Source organism: Mustela nigripes, chromosome 5, assembly GCF_022355385.1.
Source record: "Mustela nigripes isolate SB6536 chromosome 5, MUSNIG.SB6536, whole genome shotgun sequence".
In the NCBI taxonomy this organism is placed as follows: Eukaryota; Metazoa; Chordata; class Mammalia; order Carnivora; family Mustelidae; genus Mustela; species Mustela nigripes.
The window spans coordinates 115,888,545-115,911,805 of NC_081561.1; the positions used below are offsets into that span (position 1 = coordinate 115,888,545).

A 23,261-nucleotide genomic window follows, 5' to 3' on the forward strand; every position below is an offset into this window, starting at 1 on the left:
GAGCCTCCTGTGGCTCCGCGCGGCCTGTTCCGCTTCGGCTCCCGCTGGCTTAGGCTGACGTGTCGGCAGTTCTGCGGCGGCTCGGCGAGTGGGGCCGTGATGGCGGACGCCTGGGAGGAGATCAGGCGGTTGGCGGCTGACTTCCAGCGGGCGCAGTTCGCCGAGGCCACACAGAGGTGCCGACCCTCCCTCTCCGTTGCGGGGTCCAAAATAGCCCCTGGCAGCCACGCCGAGATCCGAGGCCGGGGATCCCTGGCTCTGGACCCCGCACCTTCCCACCCTGTGTCACCATTTCTGCCTTCTCCTCTCTCCCGTAGCCTGGATTGCAGCTCCAAGTCTACTTCTCGGCGGTGAAGCCCGAAAGCTTCTACGTCCCGAAGAACCCCCCCCCCCCCCCAGCCATGCCCAAGCCAAGAGCTGGCGCGCCCCGCCCTCCCGATGGCCGAGGCTGGCGACTTCCAGCTGTTTGCAGAGTGTCCCTCTGAGCCTTACTTACCCGTCAAGTCCCTTCGGCATCAGGGCCTGTTGTGCATTACGTGACCTAGAATAAGCCGGAGAGGAGAGGCTAAGGCCAAAATACAGTACTTAGCGAATGTCCTGTTGACTCTTCTCAGACATTTTGCCTTTTTGTGCACCAGAAGAGTTGTGCTAGGCCAGACCCATGGTCCCATCCGTCATTTTTAAGGACTCCTTGGACACTGGCATTTCTTGCAAACCCACTAACCTTGGGGGGATGTGTTCTGGGCACCCTAACTCTGCTTTTTATGTTACAGAACACATGCACAGTGTTAACAGAATGCTCTCTCTCTCTGGACTGTCTCTCACCTTTGATGTTTTTGTGCCTTCTGGGGCTTGAAGACCTTAAATCCTTTAATACGGTATTTTGTAGCACTGAGAGCAAACTAGGGCAGGTATTTAAGTGCTTCGATAACAGTTGCCATCCTGGTTTTCCTAGGCCATATCCTGTCTACAGACCAATAGCAGTAGGGAAACAATCACACACTTAATTTAAAAGAAAATTCTGGTTTGGTTTTTTTTTCATTTTTTTTTTTTTTTATTGACCTTAAACTGTAAATTGAAGTTAAAAGAGCAGGATTTTTCCCTATCTAAATTATATGTCCTCACTTTTCTATTCAGATTTGAAGAGTAGAAGCGGGTCCAGAGGAGGGAGCAAACTTGAAATTCTGTCATAGAATGGTTTGTACCAATTAGGTACATGACTTAAGTTTATGTAAACCTGCTTGCTCCCAAGAATTGTTGTTGTTGTTTAACTTACTGAATCAGTATGGTTATTACTAATAAGAGATGCAGATTTTGTAATATAGACCCTCGTGACTATTCATCCAAACTTTTTTTTTTTTTTTTTAAAGCCCGTTTTCATGCATTGTTAATTTTGTTAAGCACAAATGTATCGAGTGCATTTTAAAACTTCTTGTGTCTCTCAGGTTGTCAGAGCGGAACTGCATTGAGATTGTGAATAAATTGATTGCTCAAAAACAGCTAGAAGTAGTTCACACACTTGATGGGAAGGAATATATTACACCAGCTCAAATTAGTAAAGAAATGAGAGACGAGCTACATGTCCGAGGTGGTAAGTAATTCCTCAATTTTCTCCTCTGGTTATTTGGAAGGGAAAAAACAACTTAAAACATAGATAATAAATTATTTGGAGGGTATAGGACCACCCAATTATATTGTTATTATAATAATATTATTTTTAGGAGTTATATATCCTATAGGTGAATTAATCAACTGTTTCTATTCATAGTTCATGAGTTTATTGCATGACTCAAGGGAGGTTACTCAGCTATCTATTATCAGGTGGTAATTATGAAAGGAGAACAGAGATTTTAAAGGATTATAGGTTGTTGAAACATGAGGCTATACTACCACACTCTTTTTAAAAACTTAACTTTATGTGTTTGTAAATTAGCAAGTAGTATGGTGCTATATCTATTGTAGGAAATGCTATTACAAACATATGAAGTTTTTGTCTTTTTAAAATTTGAACAAACTACCGAGCTAATTTGAATACTATTTGATTAAAATAGAAGCAACTATGAAAACAACTCTTCAGTAGATGTTATCAGATACACCCTTGGTGCTGATTCATCTTCCAGCATAATACTAATAAAATATTAGCTATAATTTGGAATACTTAACAGATTTTCTTTTGCCAATAGGTGGAAATGTACTCATTCCAAAAATTTTTTAAAAGTTCATCTGAATTTAGTTGTATCCCTTTGGTCACAGTAGATAAATTGTGATAGGCGGTAAATCTTAAGTCTATAGGTCTGGCCAACTTGTGTATCAGTTGCTGTTTGTTACTGGCCTGATGTGACAGATAAAACTTCAAAAATAAATTATTGCCTGTGCCTTCAGCCATAAATAATTATTCAGCTAATGGTTTGTATTTGAAAACATTAATTATTGTGGCTTTATGTCCTTTGTAGAAGGAGGACTTTGACTGCCCATAATGTAAATCTGTTGACATTTACAGTTTTTGGCTTGTGTGTACTTATATGTAAATATGACATTAATAGATGTCTTTTCTTTAAAGGTCGAGTGAACATTGTTGATCTGCAACAGGTAAATTTTAAATTTATAAAATTTTTTACTTTCTCAAGTTTTTGATAGTGTGACTTAAATATTCATTAATGCTGGTATCGTATTTGTACAATGTTTGTGAAGAAATAGTTTTATAGTCCTCAGTAATAAATTTAATCAACTTAATAAGTTCTGATATATTGAATGATTTAATAAATTCTTCTTTCTGGGGCGCCTGGGTGGGTTAAAGCCTCTTCTTTTGGCTCAGGTCATGATCCCAGGGTCCTGGGATCGAGCCCCACATCGGGCTCTCTGCTCTGCGGGGAGCCTTCTTCTTCCTCTTTCTCCCTGCCTGCCTCTCTTGTCTACCTGTAATCTCTGTCCGTCAAATAAATAAATAAAATCTTTAGAAAAATAAATTCTTCTTTCTCAGTTTCTTGCTTATTCTTTACCAGATAAACTCATAGTTGTCATTTTATGTAGTCACAGAGTTAATGTAATTTGGAGAGGAAAATAATTTTCATGTTTACATGCTTTTAGTATATGAATGGAGTAAAGAAATATTTTTAAAAGTAGAAGATATTTCTAGAACATGTAAGTGTGCATGTCATTAGCAAGGTACACTATATACAAGAGGCTGGAAAATCTTGTGTAAGTGGTGCCTGTTGTATGAAAATATTGCTTCTTAATGCAAACTGTCCTAGCAAGTGAAAATGTATTGTTCAGAAATGAAAGTTAGTAAGCAATAAGCTTCTAATTTTTTATTTGACTGAGACTTTTTCACAGTATTTCAAATTAACCTAAGAGAAAGAAAGTTTTTAAGTAGATAGTTCTAATAGTCACTGTATTTATAATTCTAATATGTAATATTATAGCTCTAATATGTAACAAACTCAAGAAACAATATGAACTTATCACTAATAGAATTTTATTTATTTTCCAGGTAATTAATGTGGATCTGACTCATATTGAAAGTAGAATTGGTGACATTATAAAATCAGAAAAACATGTTCAGTTAGTGTTGGGACAACTGATAGATGAGTAAGTACAGTATTTAAGAGCACTTTTTTGTATTTCTTTATTTTTTTTTTCATGTTTAAAGTTAGAACAGTTTAGTGTTTAAGTTTAAATAATTTAGTGTTTAAATTTAGAACAGTTGTGGCCAGTTTGGCCTTTCGTTTAGAACTCTCATAATGCTGATTTTCATTATTAGGATCATTGTACTTAATAAATGCTTGATTGTATGAAGTACTTGGAAATAATAAAAAGTTGGATTTTTTTTCCTGTTATCTTAAAGCAGCATAAAACATAACTTTTATGATCTTTCCTTTACAATATTAACTCTGAAAGCAAAACATTCTTCCAAAAATATTAATGAAAAATGACTGAAGGAATTTACATTGTATTTACATTGTTAAAAAATAATCTCAGCACTTATCATTTGATTGACCTTACATATTTACATGGATAAGAAAAAAATAATCTTAAGAATATGAGTCACGAATCAAGTGTATCTAAACATACCCTATTCACTATTTTGTTGGCATATTTTATTGCACAGAAATTAAACATAAAGAGGAAAATCATTACTTGTAATTTTTTTTTTTAACTATTAGGAACTATCTGGATCGCTTAGCAGAAGAGGTAAATGATAAATTGCAAGAAAATGGTCAGGTCACCATATCAGAGCTGTGTAAAACCTATGATCTTCCTGGAAACTTTCTGACACAGGTATTTTTTCTTAATAGTATAATATCTTTTCAGATAAATAAAGAATTTTAATTGGAAGAAAAAAACTAGATTTTCTTATCATTACTTGATTTTTTTGACTATTGCTGTTGTAGCAGTTTATTTGGGGGATACTTCTGAACATTTATGGCTCTGATGAGACCATTTAGAAATGATTATTTCTTTGTTCTTAAAGTAGTTTGGTATTTTAGAATTACAGACATTTATTTTGTACAATGGAAAGTGCATGGGCTTTGGAGTTAAACAGACTTTGATTTGAATTCGTTTATGCCACTGTTTAGTTATTTAGTAATTTAGGAAATTATTTAGTTATTTAGGAAAATTATTTCAACTCTTTGGTGCTTCAATTTACATATCTTTGAAATGAGAATAATTAGCTTTTTCATAGACTTAGTAAGGTTATACACATGGTGTATCTAGTGAGATGTCTGGAACAATGGAGGTACTCAATAAATGATTTTGTTTTGTATTTACTGGAATAAATAAGAGAAAAGTCAAATCTCTTCTTAGGTATATATCACTTTAAGAAAATTCAGTCTCATAATTGCATGAGACTAATTTATAATACAAAGAGATATACTCACCCATTTTGTAAGAGTGATTTCCTATTATGGTATCTAAAATACCATTTGAATACAGACCTATTTTATATAGTATTTCAGGAGCCTACATTCTATTTTAAGTGAGCAAATATATTTTAATCACAGAAGGTCAAAAAATTTTTTGTAAAACACATTTTAAAAGTATCAGAACAGGCCCAAATGATTTCTTAGGAAACTGCACTGTTGACACATTCTGGAAATGCGTATATTTTCTTAACATTTTTCAGTTTAGTTTTTCTGAATATCACAGGCAGTATTCTAAAAGCTCATTAAGAAATTGTTGAAATGCAAAAAAAAAAAATTGTTGAAATGCATTTTTCTATATCAGAAAAGTATCAGCTACTCCCCTAAGTAGTGCTAACTCATCTTGGGATGTGAAATATGTCCAGACTTATTTCAGATGTACCTGACCCCAGCCCTAGTCCTAGAAATACTCTCAGGATTACCAGGGAATCATGTTATCTGCTAGTATAGATCTCTGGGCACAGATAAACTTGTTAATAATTGCATCAGAGAAGAGAACTTTTTAGGTCTTAATATTTGTGTAGGTTTCAGAATCTTGGAATTACATTTATTTTACTCAGTGTTCAAAACTCCAGATAGGGTCTCCTTGAAGACCCATGTAAATATGTTGGCTGCCTCTATGTTTCAGGCTGCCTATATCTAGAAAACTGGTTAAGCAGTCACTTTTATTTTACATTAGAAAGAGCCCTTCTTGGGACACCTGGGTGGCTCAGTGGGTTAAGCCACTGCCTTCAGCTCAGGTCATGATCCAAGGGTCCTTGGATCGAGTCTTGCATTGTGCTCCTTGCTTGGAAGGGAGCCTGCTTCTCCCTCTCTGCCTCTGCCTGTTTGTGTGCTTGCGTGCTCGCTTGCTCGCTCTCTGATAAATAAATTTTTAAAAAATCTTTAAAAAAAAAAAAAAAAAGCCCTTCTTAGGAAGTAGCAAAGCCTTTTAAGATACCAGCTATTTGACTCATTGAATTCTCGATTTTGCTCTGACATGAAGTTTCCTAGATCCTAAATCTTCATTTTAGCTTATAGAGCCTCTGAATTTGTGTTTGTTGAAATGTTCAATTGTATGGGTAATACTAGCAGCATGACTTTATTGAGACTATACAATTATACAATTATATATATATAATTTTGTTCTTTGAAATTAATAAAAATTTGCATCTTTACCCCCAGGCCCTAACTCAGCGACTAGGTAGAATTATTAATGGACACATTGATCTTGATAATAGAGGAGTAATATTTACTGAAGCTTTCGTAGCTCGACATAAAGCACGCATCCGTGGACTCTTCAGTGCCATTACCCGGTAAGCCTATTTAATTTTTTTTAAGCCTGTTTTAAAATAGGTACATTTTTACATATCTTTGACCATGGTGTGCTTTTTTTTCCCTATGAGCTTTTCCTCTTTTCTTTCCTTTTTTTTTTTTAATTAAAATCTCATTCAGGACCCTACTTTTTTAGGCATACAGAAGGATTGGTTCCTTCTGTGAAACGGAAGTGGGGATTCCAGAGCCCTAGAATGGAGCCAGACTCTCTCCAACCCACATCTCCTTCCACTCCTCACGTTAATCACCCTCATAACCCCAGATGTGGGTCTACAGAACAACTAGAGGGGTATATGAAGTCATCCTAGGATCATGGAAGGAGCAGGCCATTTAAAGTCAGAAGTCCTCAGGCCCTTGCTCTATCATAGAGCCCTGCTGTGAGCTGCAGCAGATGTCAGTTACCTAACTCCTTTGAACCTCAGAGGGGTTCAAACTAAATGCCATCCTACAGTTCTCATGAATAACAATGTTCATTTCAAAATCACTTGAACTTTTCTAAAATAAGAATTTCTGAAAATGGGGGTGCCTGGACAGCTTAGTTGGTTAAGCCTCTGCCTTCAGCTCAGATCATGATCCCAAAATCCCAGGATCAAGCCCCACACTGGGCTCCCTGCTCAGCAGGGGTCTGCTTCTCCCTCTGCCCTTCACCCCATTCATGCCCTCTCTCTCACTCTTGCTCTCTCTCAAATAAAATCTTCAAAAAAAAAAAAAGAATTTCTGAAATGTGTGGACCCCGAGTGACTCTCCAATATGGAGGACATTCTCAATTATGTCCTCTCTCTTGTGTCATTAACTATCTCAGTGGCTTTTGGTCCAAATTTCTCCCATTTTAAAACAATCAAACCTCTCTCAGCCCCATATTCCACTCTGTCTACCCCACCTTATTTATCCCTTTCCTTAAAGTAAACGATCTCAAGAGTTGATGTCTTCTCAGCTCACCCATCTGGCTTTTACCAGGTTACAAAGTAATGACGTCAGTAGCATGAACTTTAATGCATACTTCCTGACATTGTTTTCCTTGACTTGGCAGCAGCACTTAACTTCATTTAAGTCTTCTTAAAATGTTCCTCTCCTTTTTGTTTTTGTTTTTGTTTTTAACATAACATTTTATTTTTTAAAGCAAAAGAAACTGCTTTCTTCTTACCTCTTTTGGTTGTACATTATAAGTCACCCTTTCTGGGTATTCCTCCTTTCCTAGCCTTTAAAGTTTTGTTTCAGGCCATCTTTTATTCTTAGTGTGGCACTGTCTTCCTAGGTGACTTTTCCTTTCTTTTAAATTTCAGACTCATATTACCCACACAGATCTCTACTGAAATGTTTGATAAGTCCCTCTAATTCAGCATATTTAAACATATTTAAAATAACTCATCATCCCTGAGCCCCACCCTACCCCACCTGAATTTATTCTACTTGTGTTTCCATTTTAGTAGTGAATGTTACTAGTCCAGTTGGTTTTGCCACAGTTCTGGGAGTCATCCTTTATACCAACCTTTGTTTCACTTCCCCCTTTTCTAGAACACAAAGGCTTTTGAATTCTGTGTTCTAAAGATTTATGTAATCTTTACTTATGTGACATGACCATTGCTCCCACTTCAGTCCATATTTTAGCTGGACTATTCTAGTAGCTTTCTAACCAGGCTCACTTCCTCTACTCTTACTACCTTCTGGGACATTGTTCTTTTGTCCTTCAGCAAATCAAAAGCATTTATTGAGCACCCAATATATGCAAGGCACTGGTACAAAAAACTAGGTTAGAGAAGAAAGTGTGCAAGTTAGTGCAACCATTTTCTTTTTTCCTTTTTTTTTTTTTAAATCATCTCACAATTACAGAAAAATTCAAGAGAACCTTTTTTTTTCTGTCCATTTGAGAGGAAGTTCCTTCCTAACATAGTATCCCATCACAGATACATTAGTCTGTGTCCTACAGACAAGGGCATTGTCCTATATAACCACATAACTACAATACAAACATCAGAATATTGACATTGATACATTCCTGCCATCTAGTCCTCAGAGCTCATTCACATTTTACCAGTTTTCCAATAATGTCTTCTACTGTAAAAGGACCCAGTTCATAATCATATATTGCATTTAATTGTCATGTCTCCTTAGGCATCTTCAGTCTGGAACACTTAAATGTGGTCTTTTTTTTTACTTTCATAACCTTGACACTTTTGTTAATACCATAGGCCAGTGATTTTATAAAATGCTCAATTTCGCTTGTCTGCTATTTTTTTCATGCTGATGTTCAGGTAATGCATCTTTGACAGGAATGTAACCAAAGTGATTCTGTGTTCTTGTTATTGAATCCTAGCAGGGAGTAGACAGTTTAGATTTTTCTAGTTACTGATGGTATGCAGTATAACTTCTTAGTAAGGAGATATCTGTTAGACTTGCCATAAAGCTACTTGTATTTTCTTTATAATTAAGTATTTGTGGGGAGGGCAGTTTGAGATCTTATAAGTTACGCTGTTTTTTTTTTTTTTTTTTTTTAATCAGACTTTCAGTTTATTCATTTGTTTAAATCAGTATGGACTCATGGCTCCCTGTTTTATCCATTGGATTAAAATCTATTATTGCCATTATTTAGATACTTTTAAATTGGCTCTGATTTAGCTATTGGCCCACCCTTCATGCTGACTTCTGTGTCCTTTTAATACTACCCCATCATTCTTGGAACACATCTCTTCTTTCTGGTAAAACAAGAAGCTGTAAGCTCAGCTCATAATTTTATTGCCCCAAACCTAGAATCAGCCATTTCCTTAAGGAACCCTGCCTGGTTCTTAGTTGAGCATACTATTTAGAAACCAAGATCTGGACGCTTAAATTGGTTATTGCTATTTGGTTTTCAACGCTCCCAAGCCCCCTCAGCAGAAAAGTTAGGGGATACACAGACACGTTAGTATACACCCCTCTATTTACCTATATTTTTGTATTTTTTATCGAAAACCATGAGTTCACACTGATATTTCCAGTTCCCTTCCAAGCACCTAGTTTTGTCCTAGTTTTCTCCTTTTCCATATTTGCAGCTCCCTTCTCTGGCCCTGAGAAACCTACTTCCCATTATCCTTAATATACACTTGGCCCTTGAACAACACAGAGGTTAGGGTCACCAACCCCCACACTGCAGTTGAAAATCTGAGAATAACTTTTGACTCCCACAAAACTTAACTGCTAATAGCCTCCTGTTTACCAGAAGTCTTACCAGTGACAAATAGTTGAATAATGCATCTTTTGTATGTTATATGAATTATATACCTTATTCTTACAATAAAGTAAGCTAGAGAAAAGAAAATAATAAGAATATAAGAAAGACGGGGTACTGGGTGGCTCAGTCAGTTAAGCATCTGCTTGGGTCATGATCCTGGGGTCTTGGGGTCTAGTCCCATGTCATCGGGCTCCCTCCTCAGCAGGGAGTCTGCTTCTCCCTTTCCCTCTGCCCATCCCCCCAACTTGTGCTCATTCACTCTGTCTCTCAAATAAATAAAATCTTCCAAAAAAAAAAAAAAACCAAGAATGTCATAAGAAAAAGAAAATACATTTTCAGTGCTGTACTATATGTGTATTTTAAAAATCTACATATAGGGCGCCTGGGTGGCTCAGTGGGTTAAGCCTCTGCCTTTGGCTCAGGTCATGATCTCAGGGTCCTGGGATCAAGGCCTGCATCGGGCTCCCTGCTCAGCAGGGAGCCTGCTTCCTCCTCTCTCTCTGCCTGCCTCTCTGCCTACTTGTGATCTCTGTCAAATAAATAAATAAAATATTTTTTTTAAAAAGATAATTATAAAAGAAAAGCATTCTCAGGGATCTACCCCCCAAAATGAAGAGATATGTCCACACAAAGGCATGAAAAAAAATGTTTGTAGCAGCATTATTCATAATAGCCCCAAACTGGAAACAATCCAAATGTCCATCATCTGATGGATGAATAAACAAAACGTGGTATCTCCATACAGGGAATGTCATTCAGCAATAAAAAGGAGTGAATACTAATTCAGGCTTCATCATGCATGAACCTCAAAATGATGCTAAGTGAAAAAAATCAGACATAAGAGACCATACATTGATTCCATTTCTATTAAATTTCTAGAAGGGCAAGTATGTAGTGGCAGAAAGCAGATCAGTGGTTCTCTAGGACTAGGGGTAGAGGGAGAATTAACTACAAACATCTGTGCAGGAATTATTTGGGTGATGGAAATATTCTAGACTTGAGAGCTATAGTGATGGTTCCTCAACTTCATAAATTTATTAAGATGCTTGAATTGTATGTAAATTATGCCTCATTAAAGCCGGGATTTTTGTTTTGTTTTGTTTTGTTTTTTTAAAGCAGTCATTACAGAAAATAGTGATAAACAAAAAGGAGCATTTTCAGTGGCTCCCTTCCAGTCATCCACCTAATCTGGGAGAATATCATTCCAGATTCCTTTCACTACATATATAATTTCACTTTTCTTCAAAAACAGGATCAGATAACATTCACCTGGCTATTCCTAGGTAGAGAAAGAGCCTCCCAGAGAGAAAGACTAGAATAAAGAAAAACATAAAATAAAAGCTGATCAGATACCACTAAATCTGAGGAGGGAATTTGGTGAGAAAGTGAATTGATCTTGGACTGTGAATACAAATCAATTCCCCTGGAATTTCAGTAGTGTAATTCTGATTAATGTTGTAAAATCTGGTGTTATTATTTGCCTTCATTTTTCTTTTAAATTAATTGGTGTTTTTCATAAACTAGCTATTCTAGTTATTTTTATAATTCATAAACATGTGTAACTCTAGAATGACTAAGGGCTTTTTCTTTCTTTCCATAAAGGCCTACAGCATTAAATTCTCTCATTTCAAAATATGGATTTCAAGAGCAGCTGCTTTACTGTGAGTTTGCTTTAAATTATATGTCACTTAATTAGCTGCTAAATAGACTATTAAAGTGAAACTTAACTAATTTTTCACGTTTTGACTTATTTTAACCTTAAAACTTACATAACTGAAATATTTCTCATTGAAAAGCTTCTCTATACCAATTTTCATGTATATATTTGTTATATCCACCAAACATTTAGTGTTGGCTACCCCAAAGGAATAGAATGAAAAACAAACTCTGTGTGTATGTGTGTGTATGTGTGTGTGTGTGTGTGTGTGTAAAATACTGCTATGCATATATATTTATAGAGAGATATTTAAAATTGTAGGATTAAGAATAATTTTCACTTTGTTTCTTACAGATTCTTGCTACATTTTCTAACATGAAAGTAAATAGTGTTTGTTTAAAAAATTTTTACAGAGGTGCTAGGCTGGCTCAGTCAGTGGAGTATGCGACTCTTGATTTCAGGGTCATGAGTTCAAGCCCCACATTGGGCATAGAGCTTACTTAATTAATAAGTAAATAAAATATTTTAAGAAATAAAAACATTTTACAAAGAGGATACCAGTAAAAATATGTTCTTAGCATTTAAACAACATTGTAATATCTCCAGAATAGTCTTGATTCATTACCTATATTATGTGTGTGTTTGTGAAGCTGTTACCAGGTTTTGAGGGCTTTTTTAAAAGTCTTGGTGGAACAACTTTTAAAAACAATGACTTAATCTTTTGGCTCAGATACCTGTGCAAATAGAAGAATTAAAATGAAGGATAGAAAAGAAATTCATGTTTAAAACCAAAAGTTAATTTTAATTTCCTGTATTTTTCAGAATATGGAGTTAAGTTTTTTGTTTAATAAATTTAAAATTAAAAATGTGACGTATGGGGCGTCTGGGTGGCTCAGTGGGTTGGTTAAAGCCTCTGCCTTCAGCTCAGGTCATGATCCCGGGTCATGGGATCGAGCCCTGCATCAGGCTCTCTGCTCAGCAGGGAGTCTGCTTCCCTTCCTCTCTCTGCCTGCCTCTCTGCCTGCTTGTGATCTTTGTCTGTCAAATAAATAAATAAAATCTTTAAAAAAAAAAAAGTGACATATATTGGAATCTACAAATTGGCGATTGGTGGGATTTCATGTAGTTTTTCAAGTAATAATTGATAACTTTTAATTTAGCACGGATTTGTGCTGTACAGTCATGAAATTTATTTGTTGCAGTCTGTTGAAAAAGACTTTTCTAATGTTATCCTAATTTACTCAGCACCAAAATCTTGTAATTCATATAAGCTAATTTTTATTTCTGGTAAAGGCTGATTTTCATGAACATTTCTTTGCCAATCATGTATTGACTGTGCTTTCTAATTTGCTTAGAAATAACTCCTTCCTATCTGCTTTTGTCTTTTTCAGGGTATTTTGGTATTTAAACAATGAAATGTTTAGTTAGATGTTATGGTTTAAATAAAAAAGCGTGTATTTTATATTAATGGTATCAACTGGCATTAGCCTTTTGACGATGATGAGGGTGATTAATGATGATGATGTGTGGTGGTGATGATGATATTTAGTTAAAATTTACTGTGTGCTCATCATACACCAGCTACTATTCCAAGCACTTTACTTGAATACGACAATTATTGGAGACACTTGCTATTATCTCTATTTCATGGCTGAGAAAAATGGAAGCATAAGTAAAATGACTTGCCCAGTTTTTGTCAGGGAGTAGGTGACAGAGTTGAGATTTGGACTTAAAGGGTGTCTAAATCTAGATCCATCCTCTTAACCTAAGCATTATACTTCTCTTACATGTGTTGCAATTTAAATGGTACAAATGTAATGACATTAAAAAAAAAGTAGAAATATAATAACATAAAAATTTTCATGGCTTGGGGTGCCTGGGTGGCTTAGTAGTTGAGCATCTGCCTCTGGCTTGGGTCATGATCCCACAGTCCTGGGATCGAGCCCCACATCGGGTTCCCTGCTTGGTGGGAAGCCTGCTTCTCCCTCTCCCTCTGCTTTTGTTCCGTCTCTCACTGTGTCTCTGTCAAATTAATTAATTAATTAAATCTTTTAAAAAATTTAAAGATTTTCATGACTTTATTTCACACAGTTGATTCTAATGTGATCCAGGTGTCTTAAATGTTCTAAATAGGAGAAACTGAATTTGGAAAAATTTAGTGATTGCATATTATCTATTCTCAAAGTGTTTAGTCATCCACTTTCAAACATATAAATAATGGCATTTTTCCCCCCAAATTGCTCTTAACTAAAAAATTCAATGTTAGGGGCACCTGGGTGGCTCAGTGGGTTAAGCCTCTGCCTTCCGCTCAGCTCACGATCTCAGGGTCCTGGGATCGAGCCCCACATCGAGCCCCACATCGTGCTCTCTGCTCAGCAGGGAGCCTGCTTCCCCTCCCTCTCTCTCTGCCTGCCTCTTTGCCTACTTGTGATCTCTGTCTGTCAAATAAATAAATAATATCTTTAAAAAAAAAATTCAATGTTAATATTAACCAGTTTGTGTTACAAGTTCATTACTTTTAGCTAGTCGCCAGAATTTCCTAAATTTGTGACCTGAATATTCTCATAAATGGCAGGAAAGTTTTGTCTAGAATATAATGTCTTCATTTATGCAATTAAACTTTAAAATTGCTTTTTTTAAAGGAGAATAACTAAATTGTGAAATAGTATTTTACTCTTTGACATTTATACCTGCTCTGATTTATTTGTATTTGGTTTTGTTTTAAGCTGTGCTTGAGGAACTTGTTAATAGTGGACGTTTACGAGGCACTGTGGTTGGTGGGAGACAGGATAAGGCGGTGTTTGTCCCTGACATTTACTCCAGAACACAAAGTACTTGGGTGGATTCCTTTCTCAGACAGAATGGCTATCTAGGTAACTATTTCTTCTTGTCTTTGAAACTAAAATTTCTTTCTTCTATTGCACACGTTCTTAGAAAGTATTTTATTAGTCCTGGGAGTACACACATGCTCTACGATTGACAAAAGATTATAATGGTTCTCTGTGAATGTAAAAATAGCCAAATTGCAGATTTTTGTTGGTTTTGGAACTGAGTTTAATTTCATAGTTACTGAACAGTTTTAATATGGGAAGGCCAAAACTGGAACTGTTTGTTACCAGTGTTCCAGTGATGTGATACTATTACAACTTCAAGTATATTTTAAGTCACAAAAAATAATCTTATTTATTATATCTTATATTTTATGAAGTTGCCCAATTATTCAGATACAGAATCTTAGAAATACTTTATTGGCTATCATCTTTACAGTGTGCATTTTTATTAGTCACTCACTTCTTCAGAAACACTAAAGCTATTCTCACTCCTTTTTCTGAGGTTCTGTCATTTGGGTAAAGTAGATTGACTGAACTTAATCATTAAAACAATTAGTATATGTATATTATATATAATAGTCATATACATTATATATGTACATGTAGCTCACTTAGTTTGATCAGTTTCATAACCCAAGTCAAATCATGTAAGAAATCAGTTGCTTTCTCAGTAATAAACCTGTAAGATACTAATGGTTCAAACAATTTAAATCTATACTAGAATACTGGGTTTCACTTAATGTTTTCTTCACTTTCCGTTATGCCCTTTCAGTTTCTTCAACCATGGACTTGGATTAGAACTTTGTTATAATCCATTTTCTTAAATAGATTATTTGGGGGCAGAGAGTACAATAGATACCTCCAGTAACCTTAATGGCTCTAAATTTAAGTCTTTTTCTTTTTTTTTTTTTTTTACTTTTGTTTATATGCTAAGTCTAGTTTAAATTAAACTAGGGAATTACTTTGTCTTACGTTATCTGATACCTTTAGTTAACTGTAATAAGCAAAATAAATTCTACTTTTTGTTTCTGTAAATTATTACATTCTCCTTCACCCCCATTTCTGTAGTTTTTTGGTCTGTAGTTTTCATGTTTCCCTTTGACCCCTCAATTGGAGAGGGTGTGACATAGCTGGGATGGAAGAAGTATTTGAACTAATTTTTCTACAGCTATGTTTAGTAATAAAAATTTGGAAGTGCATTCACAAAGAATAGATATTGGTAGAACTTATTTTTTCTAGGATTTCTAAAAGATGGGAATAATTGACAATTTCTATTCCAATTCTATTTGTGATGTATTTCTAGAATTTGATGCTTTGTCCAGACTTGGAATCCCAGATGCTGTGAGCTACATAAAGAAAAGATATAAGACGACACAACTTTTGTTTTTGAAAGCAGCTTGTGTTGGTCAAGGACTTGTGGATCAGGTGGAAGCATCAGTAGAGGAAGCCATCAGCTCTGGAACATGGGTCGATATTGCAGTATGTTTTATCTTCTTCTTGTTAATTTTTCTTTAAACCAATGAGAATTGATACTCACCAGTATGTGGTCATTTTAATAGTTAGGATACATTAAGATAGTCTTGGCTTTGTAGCCAAATTGTAGCAGACATCGTTATGGCAAAAACAATCTTAATTATGCTTAAAGACTTTTAGCTTTTGAGGTAGAATGACCTTTTAGATAGAGATAGTCAACATCCAGAATTCCATAAATCTCAAAACAAGTAAGCAAACAATATAATACTCATAACAGTCTTGCCATTGATACTGATGAGATTTCTCACAATCTTATCCAAGTATTTACAAGTTTATTGGTATTAGCCACTGTATAGTGTTTGTGTATCCTTTATCCATTCATTAATCTCTGCTCGTGTACTAACATGACCTGCTTTAGTCCTGTTGGTGTTTTACTTCAGTGTTCAGTATTGACCTGCCTTTATTATGCCAAAGTGAAAAGTACAGGTGAAGAGAAAGAAACAAGAGACCATCCCATTATTACTAGGCAAGGCCCAGATTGTCTTAAATATATATATATATATTTTTAAGATTTTATTTATTTATTTGACAGAGAGAGATCACAAGTAGGCAGAGAGGCAGGCAGAGAGAGAGGAAGAGAAGCAGGCTCCCTGCTGAGCAGAGAGCCGGACGTGGGACTTGATCCCAGGACCCTGAGATCATGACCCGAGCCGAAGGCACTGCTTAACACACTGAGCCACCCAGGCGCCCCCCAGATTGTCTTTATAAAGTAAAAAATTACTTTTTGGATACACAAGTTTCCAGAGATTCCAGATTTTGGTGTTCCATTCATTCATTTAACAAATTTTAAGTACCATCTGTGTGCGAGGAACCATTTTACTTGCTAGGAATGTGGTGCCCACACAAGTTTCCTAGGTGTAGATAGTTAATGAAAACAGTAATTTCAGATAGTCCAAGGAGCTAAGAAATCTATTTTGTAGGTAAATTTGTCAGGACTTGATGATGGATTGTTTATGGATGTATGAGAGGAACTGAGTGTGACATATAGATTTGGGGCCTGCTAACTGCATGGAGAACAGTACCATTAATTGAGATGGGGGAACAATGGAGAAAGGTGGGTGGGAAGTAGGTGTTGGTGGGTAGGCGGCTGCAATCAGTGTCGTTCCATACATGTGGAATTTGAGATGCCTATTAGGCACAAGAGCAGAGATGTTAGGGAGACAGAGGGCATATGACTCCAGAGTTCAGAGTGATAATGAAAGCAGAAATACAATTTGGAAGGTATCCGCATAGAGATGGTTCTGAAGGCTCTTAGACTTAATGAGATCACCTAGGGAGGGCATATATGTAACAAATGGTTTATCTGTATGTTATTGTATTTATGCTTGTTTTCACTTTGTTTCTGCTTCTAGCCTCTGTTACCCAGTTCTTTATCAGTTGAAGATGCTGCCATGTTGCTTCAGCAGGTCATGAGAGCATTCAGCAAGCAGGCTTCAGCTGTAGTTTTCAGTGACACTGTTGTAGTCAGTGAGAAATTCATAAATAACTGCACAGAACTCTTCGGTGAACTGATGCACCAGAAAGCTGAAAAGGTAAGCCAGATTTCCTTTCTTCTACTAATCTTAATAGGATTTTCACGTTAGAATCATCTGACATTTTTTGAAAAATGGAGTAAGCAGCATACACCCGAAAAGTGAACACTGTGTTTCATGCATCATTTCCTTTTAATGCATCGTTCCTTTTTATTTCTTCTCGATTTGTTTTTCCTCTTCTTCACTCCCATCAGGACATACAAGTTAGAACTTAAGGAGCTGATTATATAATTTTATATTTTTATAAAATTTATAAATTTTATAATTATGATTATTACATTTATAATTTTATAATGTATAATAATTTTATAAATTGAAATCATATAAATGAAATTATACATTTCACAGTTAAGTTACCTAAGGGTATTGGTCTAACATTGAAATCCACAAAAATTATATCTGTGGATTATATGTACAAGTATACAGTATAGCTATCAATCACTATACTGTTTATTTACTAAATCAGGTAGAGCCTTATTAATTTTACCTATTTAGGATGCACAAATGGGATGACTTACTGAGGAAAGAAATTGTTGATACTATCAAAAATTGATTAGTTCCTGAGAGCAAGTGCTATAGTTTCTAGAAGCAGAGGTCCAGTCAGGTCTGCTTTAATGACTATTCAATTCATGTTTCTAGTTAGCAGCTCCATCTATTTATAAAGCCTGCTCATGAGAGGCAGAACAAGCTTATTTATCATAGACTGTTACTAAGTCCATGAGAGCTTATTAAGTATGTAAATAATTTGTATTCATCTCTGTTCCTTTTAAGCTCTTTAACAGTTTAAAAAGGAGAGATAATTTTCTGTCTTGCCTACAAAGCAGCAGAGTAAAAGTACATAAGATTGTTACCAATACACCTGAGTTCCATTCTCACCTTGTTTACTGTTCAACTTTAGACAAATAGACCTCCAGTTTCCACATCTTCAAAGGAAGGATGATGATGCCTCTTTTCTCCTTTCTAAAGATTAATTTAATTTAAATAAAGAAGAGATGTATACCAAAAGTCTAGCACATATTATCTCCCAAGTCACTAAATGGCTACATTATTTTTATTTGCACTAAGATAAAAACGTCATCAGTTTTCATTCTTTGTGCTCCTCCTTCCAACTGCAAAAATAACTTTGAGGAAGAAAAAAAGGTGATTCTGCTGTTTGAACTGTCAACACTCTAAACATTTTTCTTTAGGAAACCAAAAGGGAAATACCATTTTTTAAATTAATTAATTAATTAATTAATTTTTAAATTTATTTTTAATAAACATATAATGTATTTTTATCCCCAGCGGTACAGGTCTGTGAATCGCCAGGTTTACACACTTCACAGCACTCACCATAGCACATACCCTCCCCAATGTCCATAACCCCACCCCCCTCTCTCAATCCCCCTCCCCCCAGCAAGTCTCAGTTGTTTTATGAGATTAAGAGTCACTTACGGTTTGTCTCCCTCCCAATCCCATCTTGTTTCATTTATTCTTCTCCTACCCCTTTACCCCCCCCATGTTGCATCACTACTTCCTCATATCAGGGAGATCATATGATAGTTGTCTTTCTCCGATTAACTTATTTCACTAAGCATGATACCCTCTAGTTCCATCCATGTAGTCGCAAATGGCAAGATTTCATTTCTTTTGATGGCTGCATAGTATTCCATTGTGTATATATACCACCTCTTCTTTATCCATTCATCTGGTGATGGACATCTAGGTTCTTTCCATAGTTTGGCTATTGTAGACATTGCTGCTATAAACATTTGGGTGCACGTGCCCCTTCGGATCACTACGTTTGTATCTTTAGGGTAAATACCCAGTAGTGCAATTGCTGGGTCATAGGGTAGTTCTGTTTTCAACATGTTGAGGAACCTCCATGCTGTTTTCCAGAATGGCTGCACAGCTTGCATTCCCACCAACAGTGTAGGAGGGTTCCCTTTTCTCCACATCCTCACCAGCATCTGTCATTTCCTGACTTGTTACTTTTAGCTATTCTGACTGGCGTGAGGTGATATCTCATTGTGGTGGGGAATACCATTTTTAACATGAAAATGTACTTTTGTCATTGCAGATTTAGAACCCTGTCCCATTCTGAAAAAACAGTTTCTGAACATGGAAATAGTTCATTAGTCTTAACATAAATTTTTTTAAAAAAGCAGAGATCAGGAATGAGTCTGGAGGAAAAAACAGATTATATGATTAAGTGTACAACTCATCCCACTTGCTTGTTCTGTTAGGTTGGAGGATAGAGATTTTGTAATCAGGTACCCAAGTGGCACTGGACTTGGGAGCCTCAAAGAGAGAAAAAGCAAGGTCACCCAGTAAGCAGTGGTAAAGAACCCAAATCAGCTGAAGAGGATTGCATCTGTTGTATGATCAGTTTTTCAGGGACCAGATAGGATTTTTTATTTTTTGATCACAGATTGAAAAAGTCAAGAGCAAGGGAAGAGACTGATCTTCGGCAAGGAGAAATAGTGTCAGAGTGGCAACTGTTGGACCAGGCTCTATAGTTCTTCTTAGCAGTGAGCTCAAATAAGAATAATTAGGATGAATAATAATAATTGAATATGTAACTAACTATTTTATGTTTTCAGTAATGTCATATATTTTTGCTTACCAAGAAAAGCATGTTTTATTTCAGGAAATGAAAAATAATCCTGTTCATTTAATCACTGAAGAAGACCTGAAACAGGTCTCCATTTTAGAAAGCATTAATACAAGTAAAAAGGATAAAAAAGATGAACGAAGGAGAAAAGCAACAGGTAATTATTATTATTATTATTATTATTATTATATTATTATTATTAACCAAGAAGAGTCAAAGATGAGTTTCGTTTATTTATTGCAGTGAACTCTACATTTATTACACCCTTTTATTTGGTTGATTTATTTTTAATTGCTAATATTAGCCAAATATTTTGCTAGTGAATTAAGTTTTGATTATGATAATGGAAATATTAGTGATTACTTATTTTTTTTATTTTTTTGTGAGAACTAAGTTAATTTCATGACCCAGCCCATGTCCCATTGTTTTCCCCCTCACTCTCTATGTTCCAGACCAGTAGCCTTCCCCCCACCCCCATATTTGGCAAGTTTGTGGTTACCTGAAAGCCTTTGCACTAGCTATTCCCTCTACCTGAATGTTCTCTCTTAAACTTCAGGTAACAGATTTCTTGTCATTCAGAGCTCACCTTTAAATGTCAATTCCTCATAGAGGCCTCTCTCACCACCTGGAATTGTAGACACAATCATTCTCCATATATTATCTTCCAGTCTTTTTGCATTGCTTTTATCACTGTTTTGTGTTTTATTGTTGGGAAACCTTGTACATCTTGTTTATTGTTTCCTAGTTCTTAGAGAACCTGTTGGTGTATTTTAGGTGTTCTGTAAATATTTATTAAATTAGTGAAATTCCCAAGGACATCTCATTTCTTTCCTTTTTGGTAATTAAGAGTCACTGGAAATTATTTGAGGTAACACTGGTATACTAGTAACTTGCACTTGGAAATTATTTTTGTTTTCCATTCTTTCTATAGTAGGAACAGTTTTATTAGTGCTCTATCAGGGTTAAAGAAACTAGATATTCGACATGTTTCATTAATACGGCTGTACTGGATATGTGTTATAAAAACTTCATTTTTTTTAAGATTTTATTTATTTGTTTGACAGAGAGAGAGATCACAAGTAGGCAGAGAGGCAGGCAGAGAGAAAAAAGGAAGCACATTCCCTGCTGAGCAGAGAGCCTGATGTGGGGCTCTATCCCAGGACCCCGAGATTATGACCTGAACTGAAGGCAGAGGTTTAACCCACTGAGCGACCCAGGCACCTCCAAAACTTCATTTTTATTTGTTGTGGAAATTCACTCCTATCTCTGAGATTGCTTCTTTCCTCTTCAAACACATTTTTCTACAAAGTCTTTCGATTTTGATACTTTGAAATTTCTCTCTATTTTTCTGGGAAGACTACTCCAATAAATCATAGTACTGTTCACAGCCATGCATATTTTATCATATGATTTGAAGTTATTCTTATAAATTCACCTTAATCAGTTGGTTGCACTTATGTCAAAATAGCTAGTCTGTTTTATTTCCTTCTAAAAATTCAGAGTCATCTGGTCATCATCTCAATTATAGTACTATCATATTGCAATAGTTTAGGTGTAGTGCATGGAATAATGTCAAATATAAATGTCTTCCCTATAAGAAATTTATTGCCATAGGTCTGCTTTTGAAAATTGTATTTTTCTATGATAAAAGCAAGGGAAAATAAATTAATAGAACTTAAAATTATAGGACATGATAAAATTTAAAGGAATTGTACTTAGAATTTAGAAAAAGATCTGTAGTTATATGTCATTTTACTTTATCGAAAAATGAGTCTTTTATGAAGAAGTGTATTATTATTTTTCATGTTTCAATGGCATTTCTAGATAAGTATTCTATTTTGTTGAATAGATACTTTAAATGTAAATATGTAATAGCAGAGAAATACCTCAATAACATTATCTTTATATACAGTGTTTTAGTTTGTCTCATAATGTGTATTTTTTTAGTCTTTAGCCAATAGGTGATTGATAACTGTATTTCTCTACTCATCTAATTTAATATTTGTGGTAAGCACTTATCAAGCACCTTTTAATGTGTCAAGCATTGCTTTAACCCCAAGGATACAAACATTAGTGAGACATGCTCCCTGTTCTCAAAAATTCATTATCTCATTGGGCGGTGGGAGACTTGGGATGTCTCCTGTAAACAAGAATAATAATCTTTCAACCAGAAAGACAAAACTGAGGGTAATTAAACTTGTGAAGTACTGTAATGGGATTTTAATGAAGCTGTAGTAACAAAGATGGCAAAGGAGGGCTCATTTCTTTTGGGGAAGGGAGAAGAACCAGTAAAGGAATGGGTTTGGCCAAGGAAAAGTCAGACAAAACTATAGAAAAGAGTATCTTTAGAGAAGGAAGAAGAGACTGGAAAAGATTGCCTTTAGAGCTGGTAAGCCAAGTGAGTTACTCAAATTCAAGAGATTTCACATTTTATTGATTTTTTTATTGACCAAATTACAAAACTTCCATTATAATTAAAAAAAAAAATACCTCCCACCTTAAATAGCAGCTAAAAGTTCAATTATTTGGCTTTTACTGTTCTGCTGTAAAGTTTAATATGACAACGTAGTGTCATCATTTTCTACTCACTAATACCGTTTTCCACCAGAGGGCAGCGGAAGTGTGAGAGGAGGTGGTGGCAGCAATGCCAGAGAGTACAAAATCAAAAAAGTCAAGAAGAAAGGAAGGAAAGAAGAGGATAGTGATGATGAGTCATCTCACACTGGTATGTAGCTTTATTTTACTCCTCTTTTGTATGTGTGTGATTTTGTAAACAGTTTTCTTCAGATGTATATTATTAGATGTATATGCTAATGCAAGAAGACCTTGCTTTGCCCAGTGAGGGGACACGAATTTCAGTTACCACAGCTTAGTTGCTGACCCCCACGCCACAACAACACGGTTCATATTTTAGTTACCAGGGTGTATTAACAGTGAGTAATCGCATAAAGTACAGACATAGCTGCTGGCTCCTCAGTCCATTGATCAGCACATAAATAATACATGTGCGTCATGAGCTATGACAGTCACATCACTTGTTTCAAAGTCTGATCACTGTGCGTCTCTTCTTCACTTTATGCACAGACAACAAACCATGTAGTTATGTTGCCTCCTTGTCTCCCAGTGATGAATCCATATGACATTTTGCAAAATGGATAATCAAAAGGGAATTGGCCAACAAAGATGAAAATGCAGCCAAGGAATGAAAAGTGATAACACAGGAAATAAAATATGAAGCATGAATAAATGGTGTTCAAGAAGAACTAGCTGACTGGGGGAATGTTGGCATTGCCACTGTTCAGGAGACTAGGTACGCAGCCACAGGAGCTCGGCAAAGGCGCACTTGCTGATGTAAACGGGGGAAGTGGTTGTGACAGTGACACAAAGGATGAAAATGTCTTAGAGGATGTGAAGTTGGCAGAAAACTTCATATTAAAGGAATTCTCAGAGACGTTTCACAACATTGTTGCCCAGTGTTTCTGATAAGCTAAATTACAGTATACTAAATTATAAGTATTGGTTTCTTTTTCATTTCCCTGTACATTTATAAGCAACAGTAAGACCTCTTAATGTTTTCACAGATATTTTTTAAAAATCACAGAATAATCATAAGTTTTCCCATTGTTTGATGAGAAGACCTTACACAGCCATTTTTATGCTTTCCCACTGCC

The 23,261-nt window shown here is 35.7% G+C and overlaps 1 protein-coding gene across 1 annotated transcript in view; it reads left to right on the forward strand.

The window, feature by feature from the left end:
* The first annotated feature begins 5 nt into the window (after nucleotides 1-5).
* The window catches only part of UFL1 (UFM1 specific ligase 1), a 30,764-nt gene continuing 7,508 nt past the window's right edge, over nucleotides 6-23,261 (forward strand). The window contains exons 1-12 of the mRNA XM_059401084.1: nucleotides 6-176; nucleotides 1,446-1,591; nucleotides 2,561-2,589; nucleotides 3,491-3,588; nucleotides 4,164-4,278; nucleotides 6,087-6,217; nucleotides 11,047-11,105; nucleotides 13,828-13,974; nucleotides 15,236-15,411; nucleotides 16,818-16,997; nucleotides 19,627-19,747; nucleotides 22,199-22,315. Of these exons, the coding sequence (XP_059257067.1) occupies nucleotides 100-176; nucleotides 1,446-1,591; nucleotides 2,561-2,589; nucleotides 3,491-3,588; nucleotides 4,164-4,278; nucleotides 6,087-6,217; nucleotides 11,047-11,105; nucleotides 13,828-13,974; nucleotides 15,236-15,411; nucleotides 16,818-16,997; nucleotides 19,627-19,747; nucleotides 22,199-22,315 (1,396 nt within the window). The 5' untranslated portion in view covers nucleotides 6-99. The remainder of the gene's footprint in view (nucleotides 177-1,445; nucleotides 1,592-2,560; nucleotides 2,590-3,490; nucleotides 3,589-4,163; nucleotides 4,279-6,086; nucleotides 6,218-11,046; nucleotides 11,106-13,827; nucleotides 13,975-15,235; nucleotides 15,412-16,817; nucleotides 16,998-19,626; nucleotides 19,748-22,198; nucleotides 22,316-23,261) is intronic.